Genomic DNA, 24,142 nt, shown 5'->3' on the forward strand with positions numbered 1-24,142 from the left:
TCCCAAGCTTGCTATTTCATTTTTCATCTCTTGCTGTGTGTTCTTCATCTCTGGAAGTTCTATTTGGTTCTTTTTGAGGATTTCAGTCTCCTTGCTCTAAAGAACTCATTATGCTCATCTAGGTGTTTTTTTCATTTCCTGAAATTATTGATTTGAGGATTTTGGATGTCATTGAGCTATTTTAGAAGTACTGTCTTGAATTCTCTGTCATTTAAGTTGCATATTTCTATGTCTGTAAGCTCATTTTCTGCAGATTTTTCTCTCTCTTTCTGAGCTGCCTTGTCACCATGGTTGTTCATGGTGTTTAATGGGCTATTTATTTCTCCACCTGGGCATCAATGGAAGTGTATTCTGCTTTTGTTCCAGAAAGAAGATTTATTATATAAAGGTCTCTGTTTAGCCTGCTACAAAGAAGGCGCTTTTGTTTTGGTTTCCAGTAAGTGGCGTCTAAGCCTCTTGGATCTCTGCTTTATATAAAGCTTTAAAAATGCTGTTTTTTCCATATAGATATTCAGTCATGCTCGCTACTTCCAGTCTCAGTCTCTGTCAGTGTTAGCGACAGTTCCGGTAGCATTTGCTCAGAATCGCCCTGGGTTTCCAGGTGTTCAGTCTTGGAAGGTATGAGAGGAGGGGCCCTCAGGGTTAGGGGGTGGGGGCTGCGGCTCAGCTTTGCATTTTGCAACCGGGACTGGAAATAAAAAACTGCTGTTTTTCTGCCATTCCCACATCTCTTGCCGCCAGCCCCGTGGTGCCCACAGCTCTCCCAGGCCAGGCTGTTCAAGGAACCTGCCACTCCTTCTCCTCTCACACTCCCTTTCCCCTCCCTCTGCAGGGAGCTCTAGCTGCCAGAGGCACCTTCTTTGTTTCTCCCAGTCTACCGCCCAAGGGTTCTGGCCTGTGGTAGCTCTTGTGTGCAGATGCCACGCTCAGACGTGCTGGTGTCCATTTTGGGGTGTTCTTTTTTGCTGTGTTTTAGATGTTCAGCTTATTGTTTCAAGGGGAAAGGTGGGGGGACGTCTCTCACTCTGCCATGTTTCTGTGTATGTTGGGGCATACCTTCCACACTCAGCTAGGGACTTTGCAACTCTGCCTTAGTCTTCATTTCATGTGTGCAGAATCTCAAGGTCAGTCAGAGCTGGGAGATTAAGATATTTGTTGGTCTATTTTGAGTGTATGTACAGCCATGGGCATGTGGTTCACATAGATTCTTCTAGGGCATATAGTCGTGAAGACAAGAATTAACTGATTTCCTCAAAATGTGTAGATAATTAAAATATTCCTAATAACAGAAAGCTTCTCATGGCATTTGTGACAGACTACGTAGCTTCTTGTCATTAGGACAAGAATATGTTGGAATTTTCAAGTCTTCTATGCACATCTCATTCCAAAGCAGGTTCTTGTTTGCCTCAACTATTATCACATAAAGTCATTGCAGTGTTAAAAAATTGCCACAAATTTTCAATAAAAGCCCCAGAGGGAAAATATTAAAAATTAATAGACTCTTAATAAGGTAAAGTAAATTTCTACAAGTGGCAGTTTCCCAGAACTTCCATGCAGTTCTCTAAAATGGTGTTTTGAAGGATCTTGAAATACGTACTGCCCCTTCAGTGGTTGCTGGTTTTCTTGGCTACCTGGAACTAGGGTGAAGGGAAGGGAATAGAGCAAGGTAAAACACTACAGTGCTTGTTCTTACCAATATTTCACCATATTTTTGGTGTAAACGCTCAATGATTGCAAGCATTAGGTTAATTTCCAGAGTTCTGATAAAATTGATTTTGATAAATTTGGCCATTTTCTGAAGGAGTGGATTTTAGAAAGTCCTTAAGCTACAATTCTTATGAATATCACTTTGTTTGTATGTTTCTTTCCAGCTCTGTTGAGATACAATTGACATATATCATTTAAGATGCACAGTCTGATGATTTGATATCTTTATATAGCAAAATGATTCCCACTGCACCATTAGTTAAACACCTTCATACAGTCACGTAATTGCCATTTCTTTTTTTGTGGAGAGACTGTTCTCTTTTATATAATACAGTGTTGTTAATTACAGTCAATATGCTGTACTTTGAACTTACTCATCCTATAACTGAAACTTTGTACTGTTTGGCCAACATCTCATTTTTCCAACATCCTACGCCACTTTGGCCACCACCACTCTACTCTCTGTTTCTGTGAGTTTGGCTTTTTGGGTCATACTTGTGAAATCTTATAATATTTCTCTTCTCTGTCTTATATCACTCTCCAGGTTCATTCATATTGTCACAACTGACAGGATTTCTTTTTTCTCAGAGCTGAATAATATATCTGTGTGGGTGTGTATGTGTGGATGTGAAGAGACATCTTTTTCCATTTATTCAGTGGTGGACACTTAGGTTGCTTCCATGTCTTGCCTATGGTGAACATGGGGTTTAACTATTTCTGAGACCCTGTTTTTTGTTTTCTTTTTAATCTTTTGAAGCACACTTCCACTGTTTTTCATAGTGATTGCACCAATATACATTCCCATCATTAATGCATAATACTTAGCATTTGCCTCTTGTCTTTTTGGTAGTAGTCATTCTAAGAAGTATGAGGCGATAGGCATTTCTCTGATGATTAGTGATGAAAATGTCTTCATACTATTTGGCCTTTTGGGGAAAAAGTGTTAGGTTTTTTGTCCACTTTGAATTAAGTGATGTGCTGCTTCGTTATTGTGTTGTATGAGTTCTTTCTATATTTTTAGATATTAACTCTTTAGAAAGTATGTGGTTTGCAGATATTTTCTCCCATTTTGTAGGTCACTTTTTCATTTTGTTATTTCTTTCTTTTGCTATGCAGAAGCCATTTAGTTTGATGTTACACTTGTTTTTTGCTTTTGTTGCTTGTGCTTTTGTTGTCATATCCAAAAAATAATTGCCAAGCCTAATGTAGGTCTTTTATCCCTGTGTTTTATTGCAGTAGTTCTATAGTTTCAGGTCTTCTGAAGTCCTTGATCTACTTCAAGTAAATTTTTTGTGAGTGGGGTTCAGTTTCATTTTTCTGCATGTTTTTATCCAGTTTTCCCAACCATTTATGGTAGAGATTATACTTTCCCAGTTGAGTATTCATGGTTTCCTTGTCAAGTGTTACTTGACCACATATGCGAAGGTTTATTTGTAGGCTCTTGTTTCTGTTCCATTATTCTGTATGTCTGATTTAATGCCAGTATCATACTGTGTTGATCACTGTAGGATAGTTTGCCGTTAGTAAATATGATGCCTGCAGCTTTGTTCTTTTTCAGGATTGCTTTGGTATTTGTAGTCTTTGTGGCTCCTTACAAATGTTAGGGTTTTTGTGTTTTTGTGAAGAATGCCATTGGAGTTTGATAGAAATTACATTAAATCTATGCATTGTTTTGGTTGGTGTGGACACTAATAATATTAATTATTCCAGGATTCAAGAACACATTTTTCTGCTGTTTCTTTTCATCAATATCTTATAGTTTTCGGTGTACAGATCTTCCATCTCTTTAGTTAAATTTATTACTAAGTATTTTGTTTTGATGCTGTTTCGGTTAAGGTATTTGTTTGTTTGTTTGTTTGTTTGTTTTTAAATAGGTCATTTCTGTTTTATAGAGATAACCAGTTTTCGATTTTTGGTTGTTGAATTGTATCTGCAACTGTACTGAATTCATTTTTTTGTATCTATTTTTGACTCATTCATATATTGATTTTCTTTCTTTTTTTAACAAAAATTCTATGATAAAAACTGTGATCCGTCTTTAAAAATGTTTCATTTTTATGTCCATTATCTGGTTCTAATTGCATATAAACTCTCAAAATGCAGAGAATAATTAATTCCCTGTTTTATGGCAATGAAACTACAATTCTTAAAAGGATTGATATTCTAACATTAAAGTGATATCCAAGACGGGTGCTTCTGATTCTTTATCTTTTGTGAATAACCCTTGCTACTCAAAAAGTGGTCCTAAGGTTATAGCAGCACCAGCATCATCTGGAAGCATGTTAGAAATTCAGGTTTAAGCCCAATCTTGTACCTATTGAATGGTAAAAGAAATCTAAATCAAACAAAATTCTTGTGTGTTTTGTATGCACATTACAGTTTGAGAAGTGTGGCTTCATGTCTCCCCCTATGGTTGTATTACTGTGATAATTTTAGTTTTGTTTCTTTGGATTTTTTTTTACACTGATTATAAGCATATAGACTCTATTTTTTCCCCCCTCTAAATGACTCAGATTATTTAAAATGGTGAAATGTGAAAATTTTAGGACAGTAGTTCTCGGGGGCATTTGTATCATAAAGAGCCAAAAGAAATACAGATTTTTAAATACAGATTTTTGTGCAAGCAATGCCTCCGATAAGGGCCTAATATCCAAAATATGCAAAGAACTCATACAACTCAATAGCAACAACAACAACAAAACAAACAATCTAATAAAAAAATGGGCAGAGAACCTGAACAGACACTTTTCCATAGAGGACATACAAATGGCCAGCAAACATAGGAAAAGATGCTCATCGTCACTAGCTATTAGAGAAATGCAAATCACAACCACAGTGAGATTCCATCTCACACCTGTTAGAATAGCTATAACCAACAAGACAAGTAATAACAAAGGTCGGAGAGGATGTGGAGAAAAAGAAGCTTCATACACTCCTGGCGAAACTGCAAATTGATACGGCAACTAGGGAAAACATTACCAGCTTTCTCAAAAAACCAAGAATTGATCTACCACATGATCCAGCACTACCTACTGGGTAATTATCCAAAGAAATCCAAAACACTAAGTCCAAAAGATAGATGCAAACTTATGTTCATTGCACCACTATTTCCAAAAGCCAAGATATGGAAGAAACCTAAATGTCCATCAACAGACAATTGGATAAATCTGTGGTACATTTATTATACAATGGAGTATTACTCAGCCACAAGAAGAGATGAAATACTGCCATTTGCAACAACGTGGATGGACCTCGAGATACTCATGCTAAGCAAAATGGGCCAGACAGAAAACGTTGAAAACCACATGATGTCACTTATATGTGGGATATAAACCTAAAAGCAACAAATGAACAGGACAAACAAAATGAAACTCATGGACATGGACAATAGACTAGTGGTTATTAGAGGGGAGGAGGAAAGTAAATGGGGTAAAAGGGGTCAGATAAGTGGTGACACAAGAAATCTGTCTATGGGTGTATACATTTAGTTATGTTGTACAGAGAAAACTTAACTGGATTTTGTTAGCCAATATTACCAAAAGATGGATGGATGGATGGATGGATGGATGGATATTTGGGGTTTTCTTTTATCTCCCCCTCCCTATTCCTCTTTCTCCTCTCTAGTCTGTCTAATTCTGCCTCTGTTTTAGGTCTTGTCTCTGTTGACAGACACACAGACAGATAAAAGTACAGATTTTTGGACTTCACCTCAGGTCTGTCAGACATCAAGAGATGTAGGTATGTTTATAAAGCCCCAAGCAGTTCTGATAGGGAAGCAACCACCTTGCACATTTTTTCTCCTATTTTTTCCCCTTCTTTTAAAATGAATTTTATAAGTAATTTTTCTAGATTATTAATTATTATTTGTCAGTCATTTAGTTGTCTTCCTTTAAACCCAAGGATATTTTTTTTAAGAATGTAGAGGGTAGGGGAAGAAAAAACAGTTTGTAACAAAACAATTAAGTGAGCTTTTAATGTATTTAACTTGAAAGTAATTTATAAAAGAACTGATGATATTTTGGCATAGTCAGTTTTTAAAGTTACCTGTTTATTTCTAAGGATAACAAAGCGGATGTAATTTTAAAATATAATGCAGATGAAGCTAGAAGTCTGAAGGCATATGGCGAGCTTCCAGAACATGGTAATGTTAAATTTATGTTTTCCTGGCTTATGGAATTATTTGTTGGTGTTTAGGTGAAGCAATTTTGATAGAATCTGTCTCTTGTACATGTTGTTTCTGTATATACTTAACAAAGTTAGTTTTGAGTATGCCTGTCTTCATAATGTTAATACTTTAATAATGGATAGAATTCTGTTTCTAATAAATGTTCTTTTGGTGGGGAGTTTAAAAGTTTATAAGCTTTGGACTTGTGTTAAGAGTAATACCTTTGTTACAGTGTTTTCTTGCAATTCTCAAGAGATTTTTAGGTTTTAGATATACCAGGAAACAATTATGATACTGGTATTGATTTATATAGAATTCAGTGTTCAGTTAACTTAGCGAATTTCAGTATTGTGTGTGTATTTTTTTTTTTTACGGCTGTTTTTTTCCTTGGTGGCCAAGTATTGCATTCTCACTGAAGTATACTTCAAGATTCAAATAAGTTTCTCATAACATCAAAGAGGAAATATACTGTTTCCTAAGCTCATAATTTCACTTGGCAGCTATGTTATTTGTTATATTCCATCGGATTTTATAATGCTAATATAAGATTTTTTCATTTATAATGAAAATTCTGGTGAAATTATTGGCATTTTTGTAGAAGTGCTTAAATATTTGAAAATGAGATAAACATGATTTGACCAGGTCTTCTGATTTGCTAAGTCTAATAGTTGGTGAATGAGCTCTTTTTATTTAGGAAAACCTTGTATTTGCTGAGGATAAGTTGATAGCATGTGTTCATAAAAGCATACTTGCTCTACAATTTGGATTTCGGCCATCACCTGTTAAGTAAGAGCTACTAAGTTAGTGTAATTATAGCTGCCAGCCTTATGATACTCTTCTTGAACAAAATAAAAATATAGTACATATAACTCTTCATTGTAATTCGTGATCTGGGCATGTTTTTTTTGTGTGTGTGAATTTACTGTGTGGTGATTTCTTAGTAGTTAGGAGGATTTTTCTTGAAATATTTGAATTTAGGTATCGCTTGTAAAAGACTTTTATAGTTCAGTATTTTGTATCAAACACATTTCTTTTACTAGATAGTTCATCGGATAACATCTTGATTATACATATGAGAATATTAATTATTGTGTCTATAGCTAAAATCAATGAAACAGATACATTCGGTCCTGGAGATGATGATGAAATTCAGTTTGATGATATTGGAGATGATGATGAAGACATTGATGATGTAAGTATGTATGAACTTTGTGGGTTTTTGTTTGTCCTCTTTATGAATTATTAAGAAACTAGCTACTCAGACTTTTCATACTTTTTGAGAAACCTTATAATCTGTTGAAAATGATATCTTGGATAAGTAAGAGTATTTATAGAGATAGCTAATAAGAAATGTAGCAGACAGTTTTGAGAATGTGCTTTCTCTTAAATGAAATGTCAGTATGTTAGAAGAATCATGTTCGAACCAGCTTGCTGAGGTTTAAATTGTAATATACTCCAAAAGCCATACTGAAATGGAGGCCTGTTACCAAGGTATGTATTGGGATTACATTATTTCATCAGATGTCATTGGCCATTACATTATCTATACTTGATCTGTCACATTTATCCTTCTATTCGTCTGTCAATTTATATTATATTTTGATGTATTTCTACATCATTTAGATTACTCATACCGTGAAAGAAAAATTGAGTGATATCTCTGATGTAGATTTTTACCAATTTTTTTACCACGCATTTATGAATTTTAATCATGTGTGCTATACCAATGTTAATGTGGGTTTTAAAGAATACTGAGAAATAGGAAATGGAAAACAATGACAAATAAAGATTCATGTGACTAAATTAATACTTTGACAGTAAAATTAACAATTATCTTCTGTGACAAGAACCCCTAAAATGCAGCAGTTGTGTTGTGTATTAAGGGCAGATCTGAACATTTTGACAGCTGAGCTGGGATTGAAGGCTAGAAACCTAACCAGAGCGCAAGAATGGATAGGAAGCCATGACAGGGTCAAGGCATCATTCAAAAGAAAACTACTTTCTGGATTGGTGCCAACAGTTTCTTTGGAATTGGGCCTAAGTAACTGAGTTGGGAATACACTGAAGACTTATAAGAGTTTTATTATCTAAGAATCCTTCCAGAGTCATTTCTCCAGATGATTTACAGGTGTTCTAGTTTTACTCCTATGCCTAAATTGACTCAGGAGAATTTGGTTTAGTACCACACTTAACGGAATTTTAGTTCCCCCTCCAACACATAAGGACTTTAACTACTAACACAAAGGGAGGAGATGCTAAACTTCATTAAGAATAGTCTGCAAAACATAACAACAGTTTCAAAGACATCATAAAGATTTACTGGTAACGTGTGAACTGAGAAAATTTTTCTGTTCAAAGGATTTGTTTTCTAGATACCCTAAGGGGGTCTTTATATTCCGTAGACTGCTGTATTATAAGAATTTTTTTCCCCCCGATGGACCTGATGTTTTTTTCACTTACAGATCTAAATTGAACTCAAAGTTTCTGAGTATTGCTCTACGATTTGGATTTTGGCCATCACCTGTTAAGAAGACCAAAACTTCATTAAACATGAATGCAGTTTGTTAGGACACACTGATTTATTTCATTGTTTAAAGTATTTATTATATTTCTTTAAAAACCGCCAAAGCTGAATTATCTTAAGTGAAATGTTAACAATTTATTCTTTTGATGTAATAGAACTTAGTGGTAGACCACAGTATCTGTTATTTAAAATAGTAGGAGAAAGTATATTAATAAAAGAAGGCTTTAATGGATATTTTTAATAAATTGCTTTATCATAGACTGCGTTAAGCCCTAGGGCCAACTAGTCTGTTTAGAAACTCTTTCTATATGTTCCAGTTACCTAGATGTTCTCTTGAGATTTTAGTTTAAATTTAAGGAAGGCAGAAATCTACATCTGAAGTCAAGAAAAGGGGCTATTTTCATATTTATGTAGCTGTATGTATTTTTATACTGTTTGATAACATTCTTTTCATCATTTTATGTTGTCACCATCAAAAAAAGCATTTCAAAATACAGCTTTTAGAACATGAGTTTGAGTAGTAATTTTGAATTTGTAAGATTTGTAGTGGCAAAAATTCAATGCTAATAATTAATGCCCAATTATCTTAATATTGGAAATATTGATATATTAGTTGATAGTGTTTTTCACTTAATATGTGGAAATTTTCTTAAGTAAGACAACTTTTAATGGCAACTTTTAGTGGAATAATTTTTACTATAAAAAAATGTTATGTTAAAATATGTCATTTTATTGTCAAAAGTCATCTGTATTTGTAACCTATAGTTTTGGACTTTATGAGCAATTAAATTACAGTGTATAAATAAAAAACACATTTCATAATAAATTCTAAAAACTAAGCCTTTCTTAAATTATTGCCAGTTAAGGAACTGGCATAAGGAAAAGGAAGGAACCAAAAGCTAAATAATACAATAAAATGTCACATTGAGTGTATTTTGGCTTTTCTTTGGGTTACTGGTGTATTTTGTTGTGCGTACCAACTTTTTTTGCATATATTTTACTAGTAATTTAGATAAAGTAAGGACAGGACTAGTTAAACTCTAGCCACACTTAAATCTTTTACAAATTTAATAGAAAATGTTCATTAAGTAATTTGCAAACCATTTTTTCTTCAGAGGATTTTTCAGCAGTGAAAATTATAAAGGGAATACACCTTTATCTGGTTTCAATAACATTAATATAACAAATACTAAGGAGAGGAAAGCTTTTATCTCACCTTGTTATAATTTAATTTCCTAAGTGTGAAAATCCAGAGTCAAAAAGGAGGCCAAAATCTGAGTGCACTAATGTGATTCATGGTTCTTACCCTAAATAGGTGGAATACAAGTGAGGCCAATGTGAGACCAATGACTGAGGTTTTAATATTCCCAAAAGAAACCCCGCTTTGAAGAATTAGCTTAGTGATTGTTTATGGGTAACCAAAACTTGCTGAGATGTTTAGCCTTTTGAAGAGAAAGGTATATTGAGTTAATATATCCCCCTTCTATATTTTGCCAAGAGTGTCAGAAACTGCATACATGATACAGTACATGGTAGGTTAGAGCCACTAAAAACACGTGTTTTCCTACTGACTTCCTCTATCAAATATGGATTGTCTAAAGAGTTTCTTTAAGAAGTGCAACTATATTCCCAGTTTGTATTCGCTAGTTGCTGTGGTCTGTGTGTGCGCCCTAACATTCATGTTGAAATGCTACCACCTGAAGAGGCTTTTTTTAGGAAGTGGGGCCTTTGGGAGGGGATTAGATCATCAGGATGAAACTCTTATGAATGAGATTAGTGCTGTTATAGAAGAAACCCCAGAGAGGGGGCTTCCACCCTGAGAGGACCCAGGGAAGAGTCTCAGTTTGCAATGCAGAAGAGGGCTTTCACCAGAACCCAAGCTGTAGTTGGCACCGTGATCCTAGACTTCCATTGTATGGAACTGTAGGAAATTTCTCTTTATAAACCACCCAGTATAGTATTTCGTTATAACAGCCTGAATGGACTGGGACACTGCTGATACATTTCTATTCTTGCTACTTAGTAACAGTCCAGCATGTTTCATCCTGGAAAATAGAGAATCATAATTAAATATTAGTTGGATAGAAGTAGCTCATGTGCAATATTGCATGGAAGATTTATTTTGGAAAAATATATGTAGAAATTTTTTAGATATATGAATTTCATTATATTTCAAATAAGGGATGAAAGAAATTTCTGTTACACTCTTTGACTTTTCAAAATATAACAAGTTGTGTCTAAAAAGTTAAAAAGATATTTGAAGGCCGAGAAAAAAAAAAAACCCCAGTGATTTGATACTGATTAACTTGCTAAGAGGATGTACAATGAATTCAGTAGGGTTGCATTTTTATGAGTATAAATGACATTAAAGGTGACTAAATAAACTGATAAGTATTTATGTAAAGGGACTGGTAACATTTAATTAATTGACTATTAACTCATTCTTAAATGTCCAGCCTCTAAAGCACCTCCCTCTTACTGGTCCTATAAACTATATTTTATAGACAGTCTTATATTAAGGAACAGTCATTTGGGTTATTTTTGCTATATCTCTGGGATCATGGCTAAAAATACAACTTTTTACAAAATTTGTGATAATTCCTACATGAAGCAAATAGTTTTTAATTAGGTATGTGCTGTCAGTATTCACAAATAGGTATAAACACATTTTGAATAAAACATTTATTGTTGACTTTTCGTATGTTTATACAGATTTAAATTACAGCATTAAATTTTGTTTGACATGAAACAAAGGTTTTTCTCATTTTCTTTATTGTGGTAAAACACAGCAAAGTTAACCATCATAACCACTTTTAAATGTAAAGTTCAGTGGTATTAAATACATTTAAATATTTAAGCAATCATTACCACCACCTATGCTCATAATCCTTTTTATCTTGCAAAACTATACCCTAAACTAAACATTATTTAAAAATTTCTGAGAAAATGCCATACAGTTTTTCACAACGGCTGTGCCATTTTACATTCTCACCAAGGGTGCCCAAGGGTTTTGATTTTTCCTCATCTTTCCCAAAACTTTTTAAAAAAAATATAGATGATCTTCAGCTTACGATAGTGTTCTGTCATGATAAATCGATTGTAAGTGGAAAATATCAAGTGAAAATGCATTAAATATTTACCTAACTTACCTAATAACATAGCTTAGCCTTACCTTAAAGGTGCTCAAAACACTTAACATTAGCCTACAGTTAGACAGTTATCTTGAGTTTCATCTCAACCTCCTTTTTATCCGGGAAGGGGTAGACACAGATGGTGATTTGTACGGGTGGTGGGATATGGAAACAAGATCCAAAACAAAAAATCCACGAGCAACACGGTATACTGTAGAAAATATGTTGTTTACCCTTTTTATCATGTGGCCTACTGGGAGGTGTGGCTCTGCCACTGTCCAGTTGCCACAAGAAAGTATACTAAATGTTGCTAGCTTGAGAAAATAACAAAATTTAAAATATGGTTTCCATTGAAATGTGTATTGCTTTTGCACCATTGTAAAGTTCAAAAATTGTTAAGTTTAATCAATCATCCTAAGTCAGAGAGACCTTCAGTATGTGTATTAGCCATCCTCCTGAATGTGAGCTGGGGTCTTGTTTTGATATACATTTCCTTGATGATTAGTGATATTGAGCATCTTTTCAGATGTTTATTGGCCACTTGTATATCTTCTTCGGAGAAATGTCTGTTCACATCCACCCATTGCATTTTCAGTGTTAGGAGTTGTCCGTATGTACTGGTTGTTAATCTCCCATCAGATGTATGATTTGCAGTTATCGCCCATTCTGTGGATTGCTTTTTTACTCTATGATGTCTTTCGAGGCACAAAATTTTAAAATATTTGTGTTTAGTCCATCCGTTTTGCTTGTTACCTATGCCTTTGGTGTCATATCCAAAATTTTATTGCCAAGTCTACAGGAGCTTTTGTTCTCTGGTTTGTGGTTTAGGTCTTACACTTAAGTCCTTGCTCCAATTAAGTTTAATTTTTGTGTATTGTTTAAGGTAAGGGTCCCACTTTATTCTTTGAATGTGGATTTGTTTTTTTTTTCCTTCAGTATTTGTTTCAAAACTGTTCTTCATTGAGTGGTCTTGAAACCCTTGTTGGAAATCATTTGACCATATATTTGAGGGTTTATATCTGGGCTTTCTGTTCTTTTGTTTGTTTGTTTTGTTTTGTTTTGTTTTGTTTTTGGTCTGTTTGTCTATCTTCATGCCAGCACCACACTGTTTGATGACAGTAGCTATGTGTTAAGTTTTGAAATCAGGAAATGTGAGTTCCTCCAGTTCTGTTCTTTTTCAAGATTGTTTCGACTTTTCAGCATCCCTTGAGTGTTCATGTGAGTTGTAGGATGGGTTTTTCCTATGTCTGCAAACAATTTTGTTGGGGTTTTGGTAGGGATTGCTTTGAGTCTGTAGATGACTTTGGGCAATTTTTTACATTTAAAAAATTTTGTCTCTAATCCATGAACTTCTGATGTGTTTTAATTTACTTATGTCTTACCTTAATTTCTTTAGCATTTATAGTTTTTATTGGGCAAGTCTTTCACCTCTTTAAGTTAATTTCTAACTATATTATTATTTTTGAGGATATTATAAATGGAATTGTATAATTTCCTTTTTAGATTGTTCATTGTTTGCTTACAGGAATGCAGCTGATGTTCACACGTTGACTTTGTATCCTGCTACGTTGCTGAGTTCATTCTGTGTGCATGTGTGAGAGAGAGAAATCTGTAGGGTTTTCTACATATAGGATTATATCATCTGCAAACGCATACTTCTTTCTAATTTGATGCCTTTTACTTCTCTTTGTTGCTTAAATTGATCTGGGTAAAACTTTCAGTACATTGTTGAACAAAGTGATGACGAACAGCCATTTTTGCTTTGTTACTAATCTTAGAGGAAATATTTATAGTTTTTCACCATTGAGTATAATGTTTCCAGTGGGTTTTTCATATGGCCCTTACGTTGAGGTAGTATCCTTCTCTTCCTATTGTTGTGTGGTTTTTTTATAGATGTTAAGGTTTGTCAAATGCTTTTCCTTCATCTCTTGAGATAATCGAGATTTTTCCTCTTCATGTTATTAATGCAATGTATTACATTGATTTTTATATGCTGACCAACCCTTGCAATCCATGCCTAAATTCCACTTGGTAAGGATCCGTAATCCTTTTAATATGAATTTGGTTTGCTATTATATTCTTGAGGATTTTGACGTTAATGTTCATACGGAATAGTGTTCTGTAGTTTTCTTGTGTCTTTGGATTTGGCATCAGGGTAGTGTTGGCTTTGTAACGTGGGTTAGTGTTTTGTACTACTCAATTTTTGGAAAAGTTTGAAAATAATTGGGTTTAGTTTATCTTTAAATGTTTGGTCGAAATCACTAGTAAAGCCCTTAGGTCCTGTGCTTTTCTTTCTTGGTAGATTACCTTTCTTTTTTTTTTTTTTTGATTACTGAATCAGTCACCTTACTAGTTATAAGTATTCAGATTTTCTGTTTTTTGTGTGTGTGATTTATTCTTGGCAGGTTCTGTGTTCCTAGGAACTTGTCCATTTCATCTAGGTTATCTAATTTGTTCATAGCTCTCATAATCTTATTTGTGTAGAATTCATAATGTTTCCACTTTCATTTCTGATTTTAGGAATTTGAATCCTTTTTCTGTGTGTGTCCTATAGCTAAAAATCTTTTTTTAAATAATTTTTTTTCAATTACAGTTAACATACAATATTATAATTAGTTTCTGGTACATAGTGTTTAGACATTTATATAACAATGAAGTGATCACACTGATAAATCTAGTACCCCCCTGGCACCATAGCTGTTACAATATTATTGATTATTTTCCTTATGCTGTATTTATATCTTTGTGACTATTTTGTAACTGCCAGTTTGCACTTCTTAATCCCTTCCCCGTTTCATCCCACCTCCCCAAAACCCCTCCCATCTGGCAGCCATCAAAATGTTCTCTGTATATATGAGTTTGTTTCTGTTTTGTTTGTGTTATTCTTTAGATTCCACTTATAAATGACATCATATAGTATTTGTCTTCCTCTGATTTATTTCACTTAGCATAATAATCTCCATGTTCATCCACGTTGTCACAAATGGTAAGATTTTATTCTTTTTTATTCCATTGTACATATGTACCACCTGTGGAGGTAGCCCGAGAGGTAGTCTTTGGAGGTGGCTCGGTCCAAACAAGGCACTGGGCATGTTGTACCCGGGCTTCCCGAGGGGGCCCCCTGCTGCAGGCCAAGTTTAGCTGCTGCCTTTTTCCTGCTCAACTGCCTTTTTCCTGCTCAAAGCAATATGCAGATGTCTCCCAAACATAGAGGACTTGGAGGTGCATGGGAGAGGCTAAGCTGTCAACCAAGGCTGGTTGCTGCTAGTTCTATGTTTGGAGCTGCTTAGCAACAGGTATGGAGCACGTTGAGGCATAGGTGTTTGGGGTTTGTGAACCTTTGAGAGATTTTAGGAAAGTCTGAAGCATGAGCCAAGACAAGCCAATTGTGTGGGACAGCCACTGGAAGGGGCTTGGGTGGGCTCTCAGGTTGGGTGGCGCATGGTCTCGGGGAATCATCAGGATTGGGCAAATGGTGTTAGCCAGGGTAATGGAGACTCAGATATGGTGGCCGCCTGCATGCCTGGAGTGGGCTGAGCTCAACAAAGGGAAAACGGCTTCTGCCAGCAGCTTTGTCTGGGAGAAATTTGCTGCTCCAGCCCTGGAGCCAGACAGCCGATTTCTCCAGTATGTTGCTGGTGTCTACCTTCATTCTACCTCCCGCTCCACCCCAAGCTCTAGTCCCAGGGCTGGAGCTCAGAGTGAGTGAGTCCATCAGCAAGTAAGTCCATGTGTGGGCCCTTTAAGTGGAAAGCCTGGGACTCCAGCCACCCTCACTCAGCCATCTCACTTAGCCACAGTCTCCACTGGTTTACACGTCCAGAGTTTATGGGGACTTCTCTTCCTGGCACTGGAACCCTGGGCTGGAGATCCCGATGTGGCACTGGGCTCCTTGCTCCTCAGTGGGACCACTGCAGCTTGAGATATCCCTCCTGATTCTCAGTCGCCTCTCCTACTTGTCTCTACATGGCCTCTTTTAATATCCTGTTATAGGACTTCTGTCAGTTCACAGGCCACTACAGGATGCACAGTGAAGACTAACGTATAGGTACTTGTCTAACATATAAGTGGGTTGGACTCCTGTCAGGTCCCGCAGCTCCCAAAAGCACTTTTTTTTTTCCCCCCTGATGGAGGCTAAATTTTTGTTATTGAGGGAGTGTAAAATAATAACAGCATATGCCACATAAGCCTGACATCCATGAATGCCTTTCCATTTTGTTGATTTTTTTTCTTTCCCATGCAGAAACCTTTCAGTTTAATGTTGTCACACTTACTAATTTCTGCTATTGTTATCTGTACTTTTATGTCTTAATCAAAAAAGTTACCGCCAAGAACAACATCAAGAAGATTTTTGCCTATTTTTTCAGAAGTGTTAATGTTTCAGGTCCTATGTTTAAGTATTGAATTCATTTTAATTAATTTTTTGGTATGGTGCAATTAATAGTCCTACGTTATTTAGTTTTAATTTTGTCTCTCACCCATCCGTCCATCCGTCCATCCGTCCATCTGTCCATCCGTCCATTTGCATTTGGATATCTAGGGTTTATTTTTTACCATCTGTATAAAGAGTATTCTCTCTCAGTTGTGTGTTCACGGCAGTCTTGTCAAATTTTAGTTGACGTGATTTTCCATCTGGACTCCTTGCTTTGTTCCACTGGTCTTTTTATCTCTTTGTGTGCTGGTGTCAGTCTACTTTGATGGTTGCAGCATTGTAATATATTTTGAAATCAGGATGTATGATATTACAGTTTTGGTCTTTTTAAAGAATTGTTTTGGCCACTTAGAGTCTTTTGTGGTTCTATACAAATTTTAGGATTTTTATCTTTCTTTTTGTGAAAATTGTCATTGAAATTTGATGAGTATTGCATTGAATCGTTAGGCCTTTTTTGGCAATATGGACAACTGATCAATATTAAATCTTCCAGTACATGAACACAGATATCTTTCCACTTATGTTTGTATTAAATTATTTTATTAATGTTTTTTAGTTTTTAAAGTAAGATTTCTAGTCTTTTTGGATAAATTTGTTACTGAGTATTTTACTTTTTTATGTAACACCACTGATTTTTGTGTGTTGTAGATTCATTTTGTATCCCACTACTCTACTGAATTCTTTAAATTAGTTTTAACAGTTTTGTGGGGAAGTCTTCAGGGTTTTTTCATAAGATTATCTAGTCTGCAGTCTTGCTGATGTTACTTCTTGCTGTTTACTCTTTGGGGGTCTGATTTTTACTTTTGGTTTTTCTCTTTCCTTTCTTTCTCTAAGTTACTTAAATATTTTGTTGACATCCATTTTGAATTCTCCATACTATTTTAGGTGTATCTCTTGTATCTATTTAGGTGTATCTATTTAGGTTGTTCATCACCCAAAGTTCAGTTTCCTTCTGAACTTCTTTCCTTTTTTTTTCTTTTTTTTGAAGCAAATGGTCCTTTTAATATCGGGTCTCCCAGAGCCGGGCCAGTGGCCTGAGCCCCCGGGCAGGGCTGGTGACCGGACCGTGTCAGCACCACGTGGCTTTTCTAAAATGAAGCCCGGAGCGTGGCGGTGGAGGGGCCCAGCCTGGGAGGTCCCAGCTCTCTCAGGCTGTTATGTGGTCCCAGCTGTGGCATTCCTCAGGACCAACTACAAAGCGGAATGCTTCTCAAAGGGCACAGTCAGGAGCCAGGCTGCTGCCTCGTCCTGTACTCTTGACACAGTTGATCCTCCAAACTCTTATAATAATTTTTTTTCTGTACTCAACTTCTAGATGTTATTTTTGTCTAGGCTTCTTTTTTAATCTCCTTGTTTTCCCTAGGTGAGACTAGCTAATCCCACAGTTTGAACTGCTCTAAGTGCATCCAAGAATTCACCTGGAATGGCTGTTAAAATGCTCTCTTTTCCAAGTACACTACTTATTTGCCTAAAGCTATCTTTTGTTCATGTGCTTCAATGAAAGCAATGAAGTGCAGCCCGTGAACTGATGCCAAAGCATACGTGAGAACCCATCAGTATTCTCCTAAACCAGGCATTAAAGAGATTGTCAGAAATGTGAAACCATGCCCGTCCTCACGCTGAAATTTTTTTGGAAAGTATTTGCTTTTTATTTATAAGCGTTAAGTGTATAAAGGGCTTATTATTATTTATAAATGAGTAACTAAATTGTCTCAGTGTTAATTCCCGATGTGGTAAATTTCAGTGAATAATAATCCTCCAAAAGAAAAGCTCTTCACATTCCTCCAGGGTCTGACCCTACAGAGCGAAAAGGGATCCAGGGGTGAAAATGCTTGAAAGTTGCAGGCCTAAGGATAAGAAATCTTAAGACTCACCCACGAGTATCATAGTGTTATTTAATGCATCACAGTGTTATTTAACGCAGGTGACTGTTAAGTTTGAATCTGTTTTAGATATGTTGTCAAGTAAAGGAAATAATACTCCTGGAAGTACAATTTTCAGAATAAGACTAAAACATACAAAGTAGGAAATTAAAGAGTGATGGTGAAATCATTATTTTTTTTCAGAGGTGGGGGTCACTTCTAGAAAAGCCTTCAGGGGTGGAGAAATATGAGAAGTGTGACTTGGCTTAGGTGAGCCTGCAGCATGTGTGTGTGTGTGTTTATCTTACAGAGCTTGTTTTTTTCAGGTGGGTGTAATATTAAGCAATCAGCCCTGTCAATCTTGTTCTTTTATGTTTTCTCGGTTCCGTGAATATTTAAATACTCTTGCTGGTTTCTAGAACTTTTACATAATGAGTTCTTTACTTCAAATTAAGTGCATAATGCTACTAACTTCTCTCTGCAAACACTTAAGACATGCTTTTTGGCATTCGATTTTCAAAGGTATTACCATGGGGTCTGTCTGTTTCAAAGGCGATATTTTACAAAGGCAAGATTTTGGACTTGGAAATACAGGAGGCCTGGATTCAAGCCTTAGTCCTCACTTAGGTTCTTGTGGCAGCTTGGACTAATTAATGATTTAAGTTCTCAGAACTTCATTTTCAGATTGGTTTAACAGAGTGAGGAGGTGATAATTCCTATTTGTCACAGCTGTTTTGGGAAGATTGCAAGACCACTAATTTCATGACCACTTAGTGGACTTGACAGCATAGGTAGAAAATGAACAGCAAACGTGGCAGAGTACTGGGTTTTCGTATCAAAGTGACACAGAAGGAAGTCAGTGCAGTCTGGACCCATGGCAGAGACTCTCACCACAGCCTCCAATATGAAAAGCAGTGTGCACCTTTTCAGGCCCTACAGCTCACCAGAAGATGCAAGAAATCGGCGTAGCTCCTCACCTCTTGCCCAGCTCTATGCAAATAAGATCAGTGTTAAGTCCTGTCTGGCTATGTGTCGAGAACTCCCTCACCAGGATCAGTAGCTTCTTGTCACATTCGGGAGCTTTCATTCGTGTATCACTATGTATTTATGTGATCCATTATATTCAGACATCTCCCACGTTCTCATTTATCAACCTCAGACTTTCTAGGTATTATAGACTGGCTGTCAGTTTTCCAGAGATACCTGGTAGTGAGTGTTGGTGGCAGGAGTTTGTGTTACCACACCCTTAGCTTACTTGGCAAAGGTCTGTCCCAGGTTTAAGAAATGACTTGAAATGTGAACACGCATGCTTGGCACATGACGAAGAGCTCTTACTATTCAAAAAAGAAGGTCTCTCAGAAAGAAGAGCCAATCCCTGATTGAGGACTTTATTTTGCCAAGCTGTTTGCTATGTTTCCTCACATGTTGCTAATTTTGAAGTAAAATATTTTCCTAAAAATTTGGCATAATTCATACATGTTGCATTACTCATCTAAAAGGGATGCCCAGAAAACTGGGTGCATATATTTAACTTATTCCTAACAGTTCAAAGTTTTCCCTTGCTTAGAAGCTCTGGCAAACAGTGGACAAACAGTTGGAAGCCCTTTCTGTTTAGAGATGTAAAAAGAGTTTGATTTAAACCCCAATAGAGAGAATCTCATCCAATTGTCTTTTTATACTCACTTTCATGAGCTCTTTATGGCCTTTCAGATTCCCCCATGTCCACGTGTGTAGTTGACTAACAGTTTTCAAAAAATGATGCAGTCAGAAAACAATACTTGGTACTGTTCGATTTAGAGGAAATAACATTTTCTTTGTGAGAACGCTAAGACAGAAGAATGATCAGGGGAGGGAGAAGGAGTAGGAAATTGGGTGTGGAATGCCTGCTACAGAGCCTGGGAGGAACAAACCTTATTAAGGTAATGGCCTGGGAGAGCTGTCCAGGACTAAAACTGAAGTCAGCAAAGAGGTGTGAAAAATGCAAAAAAGGTCCAGGCTTGTCCTCAAAAGCCAGCAGTAGGAAAACTGAATTATACTGTAGCACAGTGTGAAGGTAGAGCCTATATTTTATCCAACTATGCTGGCAAGTTACTGATAGAAAAGTGAAGGCTACCGGAACCCACTAAAAAGGGGAGGCAATTAGGTTATGAATCCCTCTGAGGTAGGAGGTTGACATGTTTAAACTAAACCTTGAAAATGGGGCAGGATTTGAAAATGAGGACAGTGCCATGGTACTGCAGGAATCCTACTCATGTAATTAGGCTAGAAGTTTCTCAGGTGTCAAGGGTCTGAAAAGGCAATGCCAGCCTGGTATAGTTTATCTCTGATAGTATGGTGAGATTGGGGGAAGACTGCAAGGGAAGGCTTGGTGTTATGAGAATAGAGAGAGAGCCAGTGGACAGAGGAAAAAACTTTGTGAGAACCAAAGTGCTCAAAATACCCCAGGAATCAGTTGAAGGCATTTGAGGGTCCATGTAGGAGACAGTTGGTAAATATCTGACAGATTATTTGGCCTCTCTTTGGCACTATGTGAATTCTTCAGTAATAGAAATCCGTTTCTTGCTTGTCCTGGGATTTTCAGAGATCTTGAAGCAGTTGTCTGGAGTTCTGGATTTGTCACTTGTCCCGGTCCCGGTCAGTTTCTGCTTCATGTGCTACCTCTGCAACTGACTTCTCTGGGCTGGCCGCTTCTTCCTTAGTGGTGAAATGTGAATGAGTGACACTAGGTTTTGAAGAAAACTTAAAATAAACCCTGTACTGAGAACCTCATGCTTGGCCAAATTCTCTAGTGATCTGAAGCAATGTGACTGAAGACCAGTTTTTAAATTATTTCGGTTGATGATCATGTCTTTTTAAAAAGGAAAAAAAAAAAAAAAAAAGTTAGAGGGGGACTCTGTAAAAGAGGTTTAAGAATAGTCTTTGTTGAAAAGGACACCTGTATGAGCCTGAACTTAAGAGATTACTGAGGTATAATTCTCGTGAGAGGTGGCGCACCTCTTTCAACGACCATACCGGAGGTTTTAAAGTTCAAGATGGTACATAAAGCCTCAGGCAGAAGAAGTTGTGGATTTTATGTATACTGAAAGCAAGAGTTACATGATACAGATACTATGAGAGTACAGGACTAGTTGCAGTGTGAACTTGACTGCAGGAAGTCAAGAAGGGCAGTTAAGAATTCTGCCTTGGTGTTCTGTTTGCATTTTCCTCCCAGAGTGACGGGTTCAGTACTTTCTAACACAGCTTGTTAGCTTTGTAGTATCCAGAAAAGTGGGGTTTTTTTTCTTTGTCAGGAGTGTGGAGGTTCAATACCAGATGAGGTCCTGCACCAGAAGTTCCTCCAGGATCTAGGCAAGTGTTTAGAAAACACCTTTCTTTTCTTTGTTCTTGTTGCATCCTGGCTCCTTCCTTCTCAGAACCGCATGCCTGGAGGCTGGACTCTGGATGAATTAGGGCATAGAAGGAATAAATGAGTCCATCTGCTGTGTGGGAAGCCTGACAAGCCTTGCCTGCTTATATGTGAGGCTTCTGCATTCATTTGTGTGTGTGTGTGTGCATGCACACATGTACCCACAGAGGCCTGTTGAGTGTGTGCCTATCTTCTTAGCATCCTGAGGGCATTAACACATGCCAGTCTTGTTCTGTCATTATACAAGAACATAAGAAGTGGTAGACCAACCATAAATATAGTCAGTTCTGTTTATGTCATTGACTGGGACAAGTCTAGGAGTTGATTGTTTTCATTCAAGCACACTCATTGAGTATTGTTGGCTGACAGCCCAGTCAAACATTCTCATATTCAGTGCAGCAGACTCTGTGCTCCTGCCTCACAGGAAAAGCATCTTTGCATTAATGATGTCTTTTGTACATACTGATGATCACACATCATCAGCATGAAGAAGACAGGTGAACATTTCCTACTGGTCTATGACAAGGGCTGTTTTGCTATTCACTGTATCACAGTGGAAGAGGCAAAGATAAGTCCTGTTAGTAAAGTTAAGTGGATGTGGTTATTTTTCAGACATGTAAATCTATATCTGAAAGGGAGTTCGGACTAGATTCCAGGGATATTTCTTACCTCTAGGCCCCAGAAATTTTCTTATTCCACTTTGTTGATCAGGTTGGTTAATGCAGGCATACATATCCACCAAAAGTGGTGTAAGAATGAATCTTCACACAAGACTGTTTTTGGACAGAGTGAGTTCAGGGCCTCACTCCCCAAGAGACAGTATGTTTCAGTGTAGGAAATGGCTGGGAATCATGAAATTCTGGGTGAAAACCCAGATTCCACTATTCATGAATGGGAAAGTAATAGTCTAATGTGACCTTTGGTAAAATTATATAACATTTCTTGAGCCTCCATGTTCTCAGTAAATGGTGAAAATACACATTCTTGCTGGATTGCCATAGGCATTTGTGAGCATGTTAGTAACACTGCTGCCTGACACTTTCTAGAAACAGAGTAAACTCTAGTTTCCTCACAAATTAACTCCTGCCTTCCCCAAACTTGACAACCAAAATTCATTGCCTTTTGAGGAAACTTTTTCAAGGGAGTTTCTGTGCAGAGAACTCCCTGTTTTCTTTTGCGGAGGGAATACCTTTCGGGAAACAAGATTGATCACTCTTCAGTCACTTAGTCTTCTTTTCTCTGGATTGAGTTCTTGGGGTAGTTTATTCCCTCCTATTTCACAAAAAACTCTGTCAGCTCTACAGGGCTGTGTGACTGTGATCTGCATCCTGTGGGTAAAATTCAATATTCAGTCAAAAATTTTTTTCACTTTATGTACTAATTTATTTATTATTTTTCTTTTTCTGAAAGGTTATTTCTTTGAAGGAAAACATTGGTGACCCTGTACTCATTCCAAGTGTTTTTTTCATCTGGGTGCTCTCTTGATTGATTGATTGATTGATTCCCCACCCCAACCCCCTTTAAAAAAAAAAAGCTGTTTTGGTAGCATCACTTGAAGCAGAATCTATCCCCAGCCCCTCTCTTTACTGAGATGTAAGAGATGATATAGACAATTAGTTGCTCATACATTGTACAATTCAATGAGGGTTTTTTTTTTTTATCACTTATAGGTGGCATACAATAATACATTCATTTCAGTTGTATAGCACATTGATCAGAGATCCACATAACTCACAAAGCAATCACCCCACTGAATCTAGTACCCCTCTTCCCCCTTACATATTTATTACATTATTAACCATCTTCCTCATGCTACACTCTACATCTCCGTGTCTGTTCTGTAACTGTTAATCCATTTGCCTTTTTTTGCGTCCCCCAACCCCCCTTGCATCTAGTAACCCTCAAAATATTCTCTGTGTCTATGAGTTTATTGCTGCTTTCTTTGTTGTTGTTTATTTTGTGCTTTAGATTCCACATGGACGTGAAATGATGCGATATTTGTCTTTCTCTATCCAACCCATTTTATTCAGCACAAAACCCTCTAGGTCCATCAAGGCAATATATTTTTCCACCCTCTTCCTTTTAGTCTGTGTATGTCTTTTAATCTGAAGTGAGTCTCTTGTAGACAGCATATGTAGGAGTCTTGTTTTCTTTTCCATTCAGCCATCTATCTTTTGGTTGAAGCACTTAATTCTTTTCCATTTGAGGTACTTGTCGATAGAAATGTAGTTATGACCATCGTTTATTGCTGTTTTTGATACATGTTTTTTCTTATGAAGAAGTCCCTCCAACAATTTCTGTAATACTGGCTTGGTGTTGATAAATCCCTTTAGCTTATCTTTTTCTGGGAAGCTCTTTATCTGTCCTTCAAGTCTAAATGATAGCTTTTCTGGATAAATTATTCTTGGTTGTAGATCCTGGGTCTTCATCACGTCGAATATTTTGTGCCAAGCCCTTCTGTCCGGCATGGTTTCTTTTGAGAAATCAGCTGCCAGTCTTATGGGTGCTCCCTGTAGCTAACTAACTGCTTTTTTCTTGCTTATAGTTGCCTCAAGAAACCACACGAAAAATCAAGTTCAGCTGCCACCAGCGTGAGTCTTGGTGCTGCTCAGCAAAGAGCACCTGACTCGCTGAGGATATACCTGATGTGGCTTGGGCAGGTCGCAAGTTGGCAGAGGTGGGATTTCAGGAAATCTTCTGTGTGGAGCGACCTCTGTTATCCAGTGTCATGATGTCTCAGTTATGGTGGCACAGAGTCTGTTCACTGGGAAATGGGTAGGCACAACAGAGGAGCAATAGATACCACTGGCACTTCTGTCCGGGAGAGATCCTTACCTCTGGCCCTCACTCCGACACCTCAGTGTCCTCCTGTAAGTCCCTGGTGGGCCCCTGTGCAGCCGACCTGGCCCTGGTGC

General features: G+C 37.0%; 1 protein-coding gene across 5 annotated transcripts in view; it reads left to right on the forward strand.

Moving 5' to 3' along the window:
• Positions 1–24,142, forward strand: part of LOC102886562 (eukaryotic translation initiation factor 1A, X-chromosomal) — a 41,723-nt gene that overhangs the window by 12,362 nt on the left and 5,219 nt on the right. For 3 of the 5 annotated variants that reach the window (XM_025044031.1, XM_025044033.1, XM_025044034.1), the window contains 2 exons: positions 5,767–5,848; positions 6,913–7,064. In XM_025044031.1, the coding sequence (XP_024899799.1) occupies positions 5,767–5,848; positions 6,913–7,064 (234 nt within the window). Of the gene's footprint in view, positions 1–5,766; positions 5,849–6,912; positions 7,065–8,334; positions 9,330–24,142 lie in introns of those variants that run through there. The other 2 variants (XM_006907953.3, XM_025044032.1) reach the window with 2 other exon arrangements.

The sequence above is a fragment of the Pteropus alecto genome, unplaced genomic scaffold, assembly GCF_000325575.1.
Source record: "Pteropus alecto unplaced genomic scaffold, ASM32557v1 scaffold1092, whole genome shotgun sequence".
NCBI classification, from domain to species: domain Eukaryota; kingdom Metazoa; phylum Chordata; class Mammalia; order Chiroptera; family Pteropodidae; genus Pteropus; species Pteropus alecto.